The sequence below is a fragment of the Podarcis raffonei genome, chromosome 8 (assembly GCF_027172205.1).
Source record: "Podarcis raffonei isolate rPodRaf1 chromosome 8, rPodRaf1.pri, whole genome shotgun sequence".
In the NCBI taxonomy this organism is placed as follows: Eukaryota; Metazoa; Chordata; class Lepidosauria; order Squamata; family Lacertidae; genus Podarcis; species Podarcis raffonei.
Window position 1 is genome coordinate 62,817,908 of NC_070609.1, and position 14,259 is coordinate 62,832,166.

The 14,259-nt window shown below is 44.1% G+C and overlaps 1 protein-coding gene across 6 annotated transcripts in view; it reads right to left on the reverse strand.

Moving 5' to 3' along the window:
• The window catches only part of CCDC30 (coiled-coil domain containing 30), a 39,563-nt gene extending 27,523 nt beyond the window's left edge, over nucleotides 1-12,040 (reverse strand). For 2 of the 6 annotated variants that reach the window (XM_053400363.1, XM_053400367.1), the window contains exons 1-4: nucleotides 11,713-12,038; nucleotides 9,491-9,673; nucleotides 4,621-4,741; nucleotides 22-123 (exon numbers count right to left, since the gene is read on the reverse strand). In XM_053400363.1, coding sequence (XP_053256338.1) covers nucleotides 22-123; nucleotides 4,621-4,741; nucleotides 9,491-9,673; nucleotides 11,713-11,730 — 424 coding nt within the window. In that variant the 5' untranslated portion in view covers nucleotides 11,731-12,038. Of the gene's footprint in view, nucleotides 1-21; nucleotides 124-4,620; nucleotides 4,742-9,490; nucleotides 9,674-11,712 lie in introns of those variants that run through there. The other 4 variants (XM_053400366.1, XM_053400364.1, XM_053400365.1 and 1 more) reach the window with 4 other exon arrangements.
• Nucleotides 12,041-14,259: the final 2,219 nt, after the last annotated feature.

A 14,259-nucleotide genomic window follows, 5' to 3' on the forward strand; every position in this document is an offset into this window, starting at 1 on the left:
CCAGAGACAAGAAAGACCCACCTCCAAGATCCATAGCCAAAGAGGGGGCTGCCTCCATGCCTGCCCAGAGAGCTGAAGGCAATTCAGCTGCTGCTTTGTTGTATTCACTCATTCCACTTCCACCTCCAGAAAGATTTGCAAGGTTTTTGTCCCATTTAAAAACAAAACAAAACTCTGTTCTCCACACTTGTCTACCTCTATTCATAAAAAAATCACTATCAGAGCACTTTACAATAACCAAATACATATACAATAAAACCAACATAAAACCATAAAAGATAAAATCAAAGATCATCAACTGTCTGCATAAGCTTGGTGGCACAGAAAAGTTTGCAGCAGACATTTAAATGTTTAAACAGATGGCACTTGCTAAATCTTTATTGCAACAGCATTCCACAAGACTGGGCCAACAACCCTAAAGGCTCAGTTTTGTGTTACTATCAGATGATGTTACTTGGGGAACAACCAACGAGGCTCCTGCAGGTGATCTCCATGATTGAGCTGGGTTAGAAGGGTTCAAGAGGTATCCAAGTACCCTGTACCTAAGTTGTTTAGGGATTTGCAAGTTAATATAAGGACCTTGAACCCAGTGTGGTAGTAAGTGGGCATTCAGTGTAGCTGTTTCAACAATGGGGTCACATGTTGTCGGACAACAGCTCCCATCTACAGTCTGGCCGCTGCGTTCTGCACCAGATGGAGCTTCCGAATCAGGCCCAAGGGCAGTGCATTGCAGTAACCAAGCCTCACGGCTCCCAATGCAAGGACTGCAGTGGTCAGGCTATCCCAGTCCAGGAACAGCCATAGCTGGCAAACCAGACAAAGATGTGGGATAAATCTAGGGTATCATTTGGCTACTGTCTCTAGTTGACCTCTGATTTTAAAATTTTGTTTTATTGCATGGTTTTATGTATGAATTTTATGTATGTCTTTTTTTCCATGAAATATTTTTATAAACAAGGAAATAACCCATGCAGCGTGGTCCTAGCACAGCCATTTCTGCTTCCCTCTTGCTCCCTTTTTGGTTGTTACTGCCTATCCTCGGCCTTTTGTACACCCCCTTTATTAAACTGCAGTTTAAAATCAAAGGGGATAGTACAGAGTGGAAACTGCAGCGATGTTTTCAATTCCAAATGCAACCGGCAGCAGGGCCTCTGAGTGGAAACATGCAATTCATTTGGACAGGGAGTGGACAGTCTGGCTTTTGCTCTGTTTAAGCATGTGGAGCTCAGGGAGTGGAGGGAGGAACAGTCGTGCCTAGGTCCCACAGCAATGATTCCTATGTACTTTCCGTTCACATAGAAACATAGGAAGAACCCTGCTGGACCAGGCCAAAAAGAGCCCATCTAGTTCAGGATCCTGTTCTCGCAGTGACCAACTAGATGCCTGTGGGAAACAAGCCACAGGATTTGAGCACAGAAACACTCTCCCCTCCTGCAGCTTCCAGCAACTGGTATTCAGAAGCATTGCTGCCTCCAGCTGTGGAGGCAAGTAGTCATCAATAGCCCCTCCTCTATTTGTCCAGTCCTCTGTGAAAGTCATTTAAGTTGGTGGCCATAACTGCCTCTTGCGGGAGCGAGTTTCGTAGTTTAACTTTGCGCTGTGTGAAGAAGTCCTTTCTTCTATTTCATCTCAATCTCCCAACATTTAGATGTGTTGGATGTCCACAAGTTCCAGTGTTATGAGAGAGGGTTTTGCTCACTTTTGTTCTGTAGGCAAAACCACTGTTGCTCTCCTCTCTAGATTTCTTCCTTCCTTCCATGTGATAAACCCAGGCTAATCTGGATGGTTCAGACATCACTGTCACTGGACAGATTCTTTTGCATTCACTGGGTTCACATTCCATAAAGATGGCACAGGTCTTGCTGATGACAGACTCTACTCTGCCAGCTGCCTCAGGCCAGCGGAGAGTAAGTCGCAGCTCTCCAGAAGTTGTTGGACTCCAGCTTCCATCAGCCTCGCCAGTGGCCAAGGATGATGGGAGCTGGATCCAGCAACAGTGAATCTTGGACCTTCTGCATGAAAAGCAGATACTCTGCTGGCAAGTTTCAGCCTTTCCCCTTACTTTTTTCAGCGGCCCACTTAAGTGGTCAGCTTCCCTCAGTGGCTGACCAGATGCATTTGGGAAGCCAGGAGGACCTGAGTGCAACAGTAACTCTCCCCACCTGCGATTCCCAGCATACTGCCTTTGATTCCCCGCTTCCCCTTCCAGTCCTGGCAAGCACCAGCCACCAACGGTCACTTGGGAGGTGTGAAACCAGGGCACTGTGACTCTCATTGGGGAAATATGCTTTCATTGGGAACCTTATACTAAGAGAAGAGAGTGCTGGGAACCAGGTTTCAAAGTTAAGATGTGATATGTGGCATGGGTTGAATCAGATGAGAGCTGGAATACCATTACTGTTTTTGAATATGCTGGTCTCTTTTACTTCCATCTCTTTGAGGATACATTGAGAAGGTTATGCCTGTTTTATCTTGTTACTGCTCTCTTAATTATTTTCCATGTAACTTTTCTGTGCATTGGCAACTGAGATTTAAACTGCCGTAAGCTGCTTCAGGAGGCCAAGTCAGCTGCACAACCAGGCACAAATACAATAAACGAGCAGGACAATTTTAAAAAACACTTATTTGATTCTAACACATCAGCAAAAACATCTTCTCTGTGAATGCTTAAATTGCTCCATTCTTTTGCTTGGTTGGTTTGTGTGCAGGGCAATTTGGGCTTTGTGGTTTGGAGACTGAGCACGCCCCCCCCCGCACTAAAGCTGTTGATCCATTATCACATAATGCATCGATCCACCCACTAAATGCATAGCATGGGTTAGGCAAGAGCTATGGAAATAGCTTTTTCCTCAAGGTCAGCTCTCTGCTTGCAGCACTGTTGAGAACCACTGTGGGCAATGAGCAGAGGAAAGCAGCAAGAGCTCAATTCTGGTTTTGCAACTATACTCATGAGTATAGTTATTACTTTCCTAACTCATGTTCAAACCTTTAACTTAACCACCTTATGTTCAACATTTATTTAACAGGATGAACTTAACAGGATTTAACAGCTAAACAGTAAATATATTTAACAGGATTTAATAGGTTATCAATGGCTACTAGCTATCGATGGCTATACTCTGCCTCCACAGCTGGCAGCAGCGATGGTTCTGAATACCAGTTGTTGGAAATCACAGAAGGGAGAGTGCTCTTGTGCTTGGATCCCGATTGCTGGTTTCCCACTGGGGCATCTGATTAGCTACTGTGAGAACAGGATGCTGGACTAGGTGGGCCATTGACCTGAACCAACAAGCTCTTTTGTAATTAAATTAAAGCATACTTATTGCATCCACATTTACTGCCTGGTTTGTTTTATATTGATTCCAATGCAACAAAGAAGGAGCCAATTTTTCCTTGAAGCCTCCACTGAATGAATCTCTCTCTTTTGTAGCTGTGTGTTAGAACCCAGAGGTTTGCCCACTTCCTGTTTAATCATTTTACAGAGAAAATAAGTCTCCAAAAAGGGCCAAAGGAAAGCCATTCTGTAGTCCAGAAACATCTGGAGGGCCACAGAATCCTTTTCCCTAGTCCAAAGTAAATATACCTCTAGATAACAGATGCCGAGGTGGGGGAAACATCAGGAGAGGCTCTGGCCCTCAAGCTCTGTTTTAGGATAAAATACATTTGGAAATGTGTACACTGAAATAAAACGCAGGTCATATTGAACTAAGCTGTACTCAGGATAGAATCACTGAAATCGCAGAGTCCATTGACTTATCTTATTTTTACGATAAAATGCATATTTAAGAACATATTTAAAAAATGGATTTCTGTACAGACTTAAAACCACAGATTAATCCAGTAAGCACATCACAGACACCTGGACTGTGATTCTCAGGGCTCCTGAGGTGAGCCATTTCATGAGTTCCCCCGGAACAGTCAACCTGCCCAGCACCTTTTATTTAGGGAAACTGGGGGTGGAAGTATAAGAGGAAGAAAGTTACTTCATTGGGAGAGATGGGAAGCAGGGCTCATTCCATCAGCCAGCTGAAAGACCAATTCCATCTGGTGCCTCCTGCCTCTGAGCTGCTTCCATGCCAGCTGGCCATTATATTTATTATTTATTTGTAAAAATATTTATATACCACTGTATCATAAAAATGTGCCAAGCAGTTTACAATATAAAAACAGAAAACCAGACAATAAAGCAAATCTCAATAGACCATTGTAGTCTAGTTATTGTCTTCCAAAGCAACTACTCTATTCCGAACTTAAAAATGGAAAGCATAATGCTGGTGGTCAACAAAAGAGGTTTAAGTCTGCTTTTTTCCTCTTCCCTCCCTATCCCTTTCCCCTTGTGTATTGCGTATTGTGCTTTATACCTTGTAAGCCTGTGGTCAGGGACTGCCTTGTTTTAATTAGTTGTATTTAAGCCACATGGGGAATGTTTCTGGCTGAAGAATGGGGTCCAAATGCTCTAAGTAGATAAAGTAATAAAACACAGGTCTACGCCCCACTTTCCAGTTTGATCAAGATCCTTGAGAGCAATGGGCCAGCTGAGGGGACACTTTTAGGAGGGTGGCCTCAGCTTCACGATCCTGGATCTGACACATTCAGCAAAGTGAGGGAGAGAGAGTGTACCTTGTGCAAGTTGTAGCTGTGTAACTTCCACCCTAAGCTGCGCATTTTCTCTCTCAAATGCAGTTGCCAAAGAATCCCGCGCTTCAGTCAACATACGGATGTGGGCCACGTAATTTTCCACCTGAAAAGAGAAGGACAAAGCAAGTCTATGATTCCCAATCAGCAAGGACAGGTCAGGCTGCATTATTTGCCCATTTATTTATTTATTTAAAAGTACATGCCGCTAAATCATAAAAATCTATCTATGCACTTTACAACATGAAAAAGATAAAAACCGCACAATAAAAGTATAAAAAGGGGGAAACAATTTGAAAGCAAGAAAGTTAAAAACAAGCATCAATAAACCACTGCAGAAGGATGAACTCTCAATTGCCTGCATAGGCCCTGAGGAAAGGTTTTCAGCAGGCATTTCAATACAGTGGTACCTCGCAAGACGAAATTAATTCGTTCTGCGAGTTTTTTCGTCTTGCGAATTTTTCGTCTTGCGAAGCACGGATTCCCTGGGTATTAACGGTTTTAAGAAAAAGGAAACAAACTTGCAAGACGTTTTCATCTTGCGAAGCAAGCCCATAGGGAAATTCGTCTTGCGAAGCAACTCAAAAAACGAAAAACTCTTTCGTCTTGCGAGTTTTTCATCTTACGAGGCATTCGTCTTGCAAGGTACCACTGTACTGGCATAGAAGGTGCCTGAATCACTACTGGAAGAGTTCTACAGAACTTGACCAATGACACTAAAGGTTCAATTTCTTGTTGTTGTCAAATGAGCCTCATCAACTCGAGGAAATACCAGAGATGCATAGCTGTCAACGTTTCCCATTTTTTAAGGGAAATTCCCTTATTCCGAATAGGATTCCTCACAAGAAAAGGGAAAAGTTGACAGCTATGCAGAGATGCTGCTGTAGATTATCTCACCAACTGGGTTGGGTTTAGGTGGTAGCTGTAAATTAACACAAATCCCTTGAACCTGTGTCATTAGTAAATGGGGAGCCTGGGCAGCTGTTTTAACAATTGTGCTGCATGTTTTCTGCCAGATGCTCCCATCAGCAGTAACATCTACTGTGACTGGCACCAGCGCTCCAAGGTCTCAGGCATAGGTCTTTCCCAACAGCTAATAACTGAAACTCTTTCGCTCATGCATTCATTCATTCCTGTCTTCTATGGCAAAACCCAGTTTTTGTTTCTGGGCTCAATTTAAAGTGATGGTATTAAATTTTAAAGACCTGATTTATTTGGGATCAGGTTGTTTGAAAGACCATATACACATACTAATCTGCACTGTGCTGAAATTAGGTTATTTCTTTAACTGTCAGCAGATGGAGTTATTGCTATGCTTAACTCTTGCAAATGAGTTTTTTTCAGTGGACCAACTCACTTCAACACTCCTGAACTTGCTTCAGGATCACAATGCAACTTCCTTTCAGATCGTGCAGCTCTCCAGATCTGACTATGTGGTTTTAGTGTACAAAAGGAAGGGCACACAAAAATATATATTTTAGGTAAAATAAGCCACACAAAATGTGTAACACAGAGATGAGTTTTTTCAATGAAGCTGTACAAGACAGAATGGCACAGGCCTATGCCTTAGCACCCAGCGAGTCAGAGAAAGAACAGAATTAGGTTGCTCAGTCCTTCCCTATGAGTGCCCTGCCTGAAAACACTATGGGACTCCCTACACCAGAGCTTTCCAAACTTTTCATGTTAATGACATACTTTTACACAAGCATCATTTCGCAACACAGCAATTCAGTTTTACTAGCAAACTCGAGGTAAAACTAACTCCTTTCCAGCCCCAGGAATAGTGTAGGGAGCATTTGCATGACACACGTATACGCTGCAGCCGACACACTAATGTGTCACGACATACAGTTTGGAAAGCTCTGTCCTACCTTCTGCTCAATGTTGAGGTTAACCTTCATGTAGATTTTCACATGTTTGAGAAATCTTCAGAGTCCCCTAGATCAGAATGGATTTATGCTGTTCATAGCTAAAGAAGAAGCCTTCAAACTGTCTAGTGCTAGAGAAGCATTTCCATTTTAACTGGTGGGCATGGGACTGTTGGTACATCTGCCACAGAGAACTCCTGCACATCACAAGGGATTCAGGTAGCTTTCTTAGATTATGCCCATTTAATCCAGTGCTCCACTGTCAGAGTGGCCAACTGGATGTCCTAAAGGGAAGCCTACAAGCAGGTCTGGAGTGCCACTTTTCAAAGGTGGCAGCACTCTTCCCACCTATGAATCCCAGCAACTGCTATTCAGAGGCAGATTACCTCTCACAGGGGAGAAAGAACACACCATCTTTTGGGCACATAGATCCATCATGACTGATCTTCCCCTTATAACCAAATGGAAAAAAACCAACAAATCACAGTTGAAAGCAACTGATCTAAAGTTTGAATCAACAAGAGTTTAAGGTCAAGACAAGGGAAGCCTGAAGCCCCCTGCCCACACCAATATATTTCACTAGAACAAAAAAAGCTGTCATACTGCTTGCTCAGTATTGTCTGCACTGAATGGCAGCAGCTTTTCAGGAAGGCTTCAGGCAGAGGCATTTCCAACCCTATCTGGCATTGATAAGAATTGACAGGCTCTTCCCCACTTTATCATTTCCAAAGAAGTCCAGGTCTGGTTGTGCTTGTTGACACTTCCACAAGCACTTGGCCTCAGACTGTGATATGACCATCTCTTAAGTGGACTCATGGCATCCCTGAAGCAGGACACATCCAATGAAATGTGCACATGTCCAAAGGGTCGTATTTAATCCAGGACAGGTTGAGCAGTGCAAGTAGGAACTGAAACCACCTGGATCACTTTTAAATTATATATTTCCAACTGTCATTTTAGACTGTCAGTTCCTTAAGCGCAAGGGTCCCATCTTTTCTTTTTTTTAATTCTTACATTTCCAGAAATGTGAATGGTGTGCGGGGCCAGGAACAGAAAAGCCACACAAAATGGTTGCTGTCTGTACTGTCTCTTTGAAACACTTTGCTGATTTGAGGATTCGAACATACTTCTCCATTCATGCAAGGGGCTTTTGCCACGTTGGAAGCCCATTAGTCCACACAACCAGCTTTCTATGCTGAGGGGGCAGTTCCAAAACAAACAGCTTTGGCGTCACCCCTGCAAGCCACCCCACACTCCAGGCCCTGTAAGGGGGTGTGGGAAATTGCCCTATCTCCTGGAGCAGGCAACATAATAGCATAGGAAGAGCCTACTGGATCAGACCAATGGCCCATCTAGTCCAGCATCCTGTTCTCATAGTAGCCAACCAGATGCCTGTGGGAAACCAGCAAGCAGGATTTGAGCACAAGAGCACTCTCGCCTCCTGTGGTTTCCAGCAACTGGTGACACAGGAGACATCTGGCTGGCCCTGTGGGGAACCAGGACACTTTTTTGAGATGGACTTTTGGCTCTTATCCAGCCGGATGATTCTGGCGTCCTTCAAGTCTGGGAAAAACACCAACCTAACACATCTATTTTGCTCCTTTTCCGTTCAATTAGCACAAAAAAGTCAAATGGCATATTAAATATCTCCAGACATATTTTCCAGACATCCTCTGTTCAAAGTAGGAGGAGATGTGCTTACACAGCCTTCTGTTGCTCTCAGTGGGCAGGGGGTTCTATACAAATGTGATGTGGGCAGATTTTTCTCTGTGTGGACATTCACGCCACATGGCAAAGATCTAAATTTCACCTTGTCAAGCTGACGACAGTTGAGAAACGCAATCAATCCCTTGCGTCAGACATAAGAAAGACCCTACCGCCTGCTGTTCCTATTATTTTCGCTCTTCTCTTTGAAGGCCACAGGGAAAAAACCCACCTAGAACGATTCCCATCACCAGCCAGGCTGAATCAAACGGAACTTGCCCAAGAACAAAGGATGCCCTCCTGTGCAAATCCTGTTCCTTTCAAGAGACCTTGCACAGGAAGGTTCCCTGTGAGCTATGCACTATGAGTACTTTTCCTCTCCTATTGACAACATACCAAACACCTATGACAACCGGATGCAAATTCCAAAACAAAAACCAGGAAACCAACAGAAATCATGGAAAATTTTGCTCCCCTGCCCCATGCCAAGGTAAGTAGGATTTTTTGTTAAAGGGACAAAAAGATAGAGCTGTGTTTATGGACATCTTTGGGAGGCCCTAAAATATGAGAGGGATAAGCAATGGGCTGAACTGGGACTCATTCCCACAAAGCTAGCCCTCTCTGGAGAAACCACATCAATTCCCAGTAGCTGTCACGGTAAGCCTGGAAGATTAAAATGTACAGTTCAAACATGCTCCAGCTCTGTTAGAAGATTTGTGCTGGGACAGAAACAAACCACAGACTTCTATAACATGTTCACACAGCAGCTATATCACCCTTCGCTAACAGGGCACCCTTTGTGGGTTCTGAACCACAACTCCTCTCAGTCCCAGTTGAGGGAAGCTGAGCTAAAAGCTCAGTTCCTATGCTGTGCCAAAGATGGAATGTAATGCATAAACAAGCCCAGGTCCTGTACTGCACATTATTAACATTATGGCCCAGAGGACAGGCCCTCCATGCCCCTCTCGTTGTAGTCTGGGCATCTTGAGAGCAGCCACTTTCAGAATAAAAAACATTGTAAAATAAGCACAACATGCCCAACAACTGTGGTGTAACATCCACCATATGCATAAAAATGGCGTATGTTCAGTCCATGTACCCAATACATATTTGCTGTGGGAAGTTCTTCAGCATGGACTTCTATCTTGAGCAAACTGTCCACACCTAGCTTGGAACAATCCCAAGGGCTGTAAACCTGAAAGCATCTACCTTTGAAAAACCCTTTAGAAGTGGTTGGCCTACTCCAGTGTCAGCAGCCAGTGGCTGACAATCTTCCCACCTACCTCTCTCATCTCTTCCACTTGCTGTCGCCTCAGTTTCTCTAACTGTCCGGCAGCAGAATGCAACTCCTCTTGACTGCGTAGGAACAAACTCCAGACATAACAGAGCTGGTCCTTTGCAGGCGCTGTAGTGTCAACCCCTTCTTCCTTGAGCTGCTGAGTTATGTCTTCTATATGTGCTTGCTCCTGTATAAAGGAACGTAGAAAGGAATCAGAAAAGGGGTCTTCCCTAAACAATTAATAAATAAATGGGTAAAACCCATTTCGCTTGCATTGCAGAATGCGCATCCCAGGAAGGCTCCCCTAGCGCCTTCATTGCATATCTTTAGGTATCAGGCAAAAACATTTCTCTATAACTAGGCCTTTGGCTGATTGAACATTCCATGGCCTTTAAAATGTGTTTGTGTGTGGGGGGGTATTGGTTTGTTTTGGTTCTAGTTTTATTATGTATTTTGTGTTCTCATTTGTATTTTTATGTTGTGAACTGCCCTGTGATCTTTGCATGAAGGGTAGTATACAAAATAAGTAAGCAAGCAATCACATGCTCTGCATGCAAAGGTCCCATGTTCAGTACCTGGTATCTCCAGGTAGGGCTGGGGAATGCTCCCTGTCAGAAACCCTGGAGAGGGGCTTCTGGTCAACATAGACTAGGGATGGGGGACCTATGGCTCTTCAGATGTTATTGCACTCCAGCTCCCAACATTCCTGGCCACTGACTATGCTGGCTCAAGGAAGTCTTAGCAACATCTGGAAGGCCATAGTTTCCTAATCCCTACTGTAGACATTACTGAGTAAAGTGGAGCAAGGGCCTGGCTTGGTATGTAAGGAAGAATCCTATGTTTCTTCCTCCCTTCAATTAATGTATTTAATACCCTTTTGAAGCCATCTAAGTTACTGCCCCTCGCCACATCTTGTAAATCAATATCTATCAGCTGCAATTGTCAATTTTTCAACCAGTCCGTGTAGCTGCATCTTTAACAGCCGCATTATCAGCAACAGTTGGCCAGTTACAAAACTGGTCTCCAGAACATTCAAGACACATCTAGAAGAACATCTGGGCTCTTGCCAGATTGTTGGCACATTTTTCTATCTTTGGTGGGAATGCGCCTTGGTTTCTAAATTCTGAACTGCCGTTTAAATCTCTAATGTATGTTAAATCTCTGGGGTGGCTAAGTGTGTAATACACACCTGAAAAGATCTGATAACATGGGTGCTGGCTGCACCCAGAATCTCAGTTGCCACAATGGTGGAAAACATTGAAGCACTGACATTTAACACAAATATAAAAATACGTGGACTCTAGGGTTTTTTGGAGAAACTTTCCCGATCTCCAGTGGGTCAGAAGACCTGGAGTGGTTTCACATTATATGGTGGGACTTTCTTACACTTTTGAAACAGATGCACAAAATTGTCTATATGCACTGATGATGGAAATCAGGTTGTCTTAATGGACCCTTTTCCTGAATACGCATGTATGATGCAAAACCTACTTTTGATATTCCAATCCAGGAATCACTTTTTGTGTTTGTAATTGTTTAAATAAAGTTGTTGGTTTTTTTGTTTGTTTTAAAGAATCACACACAAAAGAAACACAAGGGCAAGGCAGGGTGTGAGTGTGCAGCAGTTCAGAGGTGAACATTTACAAAAACTTACACAAAACAAAAACTTGGCAGCATAGAGTGATCTTGTTCCAGTTTTCATTAACCCAGCAGGGATTTTTTTAAATCTAGCCAGTATGATGTAGTGGTTAAAAATTTTGGGCAAGACTTGGGAGACCAGGATTCAAATCCCACCATTCGGCCGCTGGGTGGCCTTGGGCCAGTCATCCATTCTCACGGCCTAACCTACCCCACACGGTTTTCGGGGTGACTTTGGGTCCCTTCCAACTCTACGAAAAGGGCAGAAATGTATCTACAGTAGATATGTATCGTGTCAGGCAAATGCACTGTTGAGCCTCCCCTGGCCAGGCACAGTCTACCTCTCGCTGCCGGGGCGAAGACAGCAGCACAAGGGGAGGTTCGCCGGGGGCTTCCGTGGCCGCTGCTTCTCGGCCGAATGCCGCGCGCCTCTTTTCTGAGGCGCTTGTCGTGTGTTTTGTTTCTCTCCCGACCAACAGCCTTGCCGGCGCAAGGAAGGAGAGAGCTCACGCTCCGTTCCCCGCTATTCCCGGCTGCCCTTCTTTAGCCTTCCCCGGAGGAGCCGCATCCACCCCCTTCCGTACTCACCGGCTGGGCTCCCTCCATGCGAGCTCGGCAACGCCAGTTGAGAGCCGGTTCGGATTACCCGAGCCCAAAGCTAGGCCGCGGTCACCATGGCAACGAGGCCTACCCTCCAGGCCCCGGCTAAGCCTCAGCGCAGTGGGGGGAGAAGGGCGCCCCCCTCCCGCGGAGCATGTAGTCGTGGCAAGGTGGCAACGCCCCCGCCGCGGGTAAAACCCATTTCGCTTGCATTGCATGCGTTACTCGGAAGTAAACTTTGCTGCTTTTCTCCCTAAAGCAAGCACCCACAGGGGTTTATTTCATTTATGTCCCATATTTTTCCGCACCCCCTCCCCAATATGTTTAAGATGTTTTAAGATGGTGTATAGTTCTCTCCAATCTCCTTTAATCCCCCCTCCACGACAACCCTGCGAGGTAAATTAGGCTGAGAGACAATGACTGTAAAAGGTAATGTGACTTGCTAAACGCACACAGGATTGTGCTTGCTGTGGGAACTGTGCTTATTTGGAAGTTAAATCACCCAGCATTTAATGGGGCTTACTCCCAGGTAAGTATGCAGGAATGGTAGCACTCGTGGCAACCTAACAGAGTAAATTCAAAGAGTTCACTAGGTCTTGTATGTAAAAGACATGCATAGGTGTGAAACCCTAAAGCATGCTTACTCAAATGTTAAGTCCCAAAGAGTTGCTGGGATCAACTCCAATGCAAGACAGCACAGAACTGAAGCATATGGGGTCAAAATAGTCACAGGAAAATCCTATACATTTTTGGATGAAAGACATAACAACTGGAATAGAGTATTCCCACATAAGGTATGTATGTATGTATGCATGATGATTCTCATTCTATCTACCACACATGCCAAAATGTATGTATAGGAATGCAGCCACACAGCTTAGACTGATACATTTCTAACTCTGCTTTGGAACACAGCAGAACTTATCTGTGCGTAAATACGCACAGGACCCAGCTTCAAAGTCAGATATCAGACCAACCTGCACAGAGATACCTGCTGCTCTCCACTATGAGCCAACCTTTGTCCATACCCATGTCCCTGGTGGGCAGTCAAGATTAGTGTATGGGGTGGAGAAATAATAGGAAGCCTCAAACCCCAGGTTTTGCCACCCTAGCCAGTTTTTGTGACATTGCTGCTTGATTTTCTGGCACTGAAAAATCACAACATTAATTCCAAATGTGGGTGACTTTTTCACTGGCATTACAAACCTATGCTCCAGCTTTTCTCAAACTAGATACTTCCATCTCCTGGCACTGCTACCCTATGGTGAAGTCTGAGGGTTGTTTCCAACTAAGTCCTAGACAGAGTAAACCCAATTGAATTAAGGGGTCTAATTAGTCATGTTCATTCATTTCAATGGGCCCACTCTGAGTAGGGCTAATGTTGGATGCAATCCATTCCTCTGTCAATTATTCCCGCAAGGAGACTGAATCTGGATCCTGTATACCTGTGTACTCTGTTATTACTGCTGTTGTGAAATCTCGCTGTGCTTGTTTTCAACATATATATGCCATTGCAAAACTCCTTTTACTTTTGTACTTTACGTATGCAGGCATATCAGTACCCTGATCCCCGTTTACTGAAAGACTAATTAGAGATTTAACTTCACCAGGATTGAAACAATTAAAGAACAATTTTGGTCATCTACCAGGTTCTGAATCTGAACATGAACAAATACATCAAGCCTTGAAGCAGCTTTCTTCAGCCTGTTGCCCTCAATATTTTGGGCTGAAAAACCCATCATCCTCAGGCAGCACAGGTTACTGAAGAGTTGCTGGTGGGAGTTGTTATCCAAAAGATCTATAGTGCAGAAGATGGGGGAGGCTGCCTTTCAGACCATCTAGCACATGTTCTTCCCAAATAAATACACTTTAAAATAAATGCAACACCAGACATTTTGGTGGAGCTGTGCACTCAAATACATGAACACAGAAAGAACTGAGGAAGCATGGAATCACATGGCAGGAAATGGACAGACACAACATTCCTATACTGACTTGGTAGGAAGCACTACTGAATTCACGGGGGTTCACTTCTGTGGAGACATGCATTGCTCCTGCACTGATGTTCTGTGCTGCTCTTTTGTTACCTTCATCATTGGTTAGTTTTGTGATTTCATTTTGTGATTTTAATATTAACTGGCGTTTTTGTAACCTACTCTTGTGCCATTTGATTAAAGTACAAATAAATTATATGTAAGATTATGCTTTGAGAAGCTGATGGGATTTGTAGTAGAAAACATCTGACAGGAACCAAGTTGGGGGGAAGGCTAGCAAAAAATGGTACTATATACATCACTGCCTCCTTACAAATTGATCCTCAAAACCACCCTCTCAAACCCTGGTCTTAATTCCCAAATGAAAAAGTCTTCAGTATAATCACTTCCTTCCTTTCTCTCCCATCACACTATCATCTTGTCACCCCCAACGATTGAAATTCAGAGTATAGCCTCCACATGACATGGCTGTTGTCCTTTTCAATGCTTATGGTGCCTTCTCACCTGTAATGTACGAGGCACCGTATAACAATTTAAACTA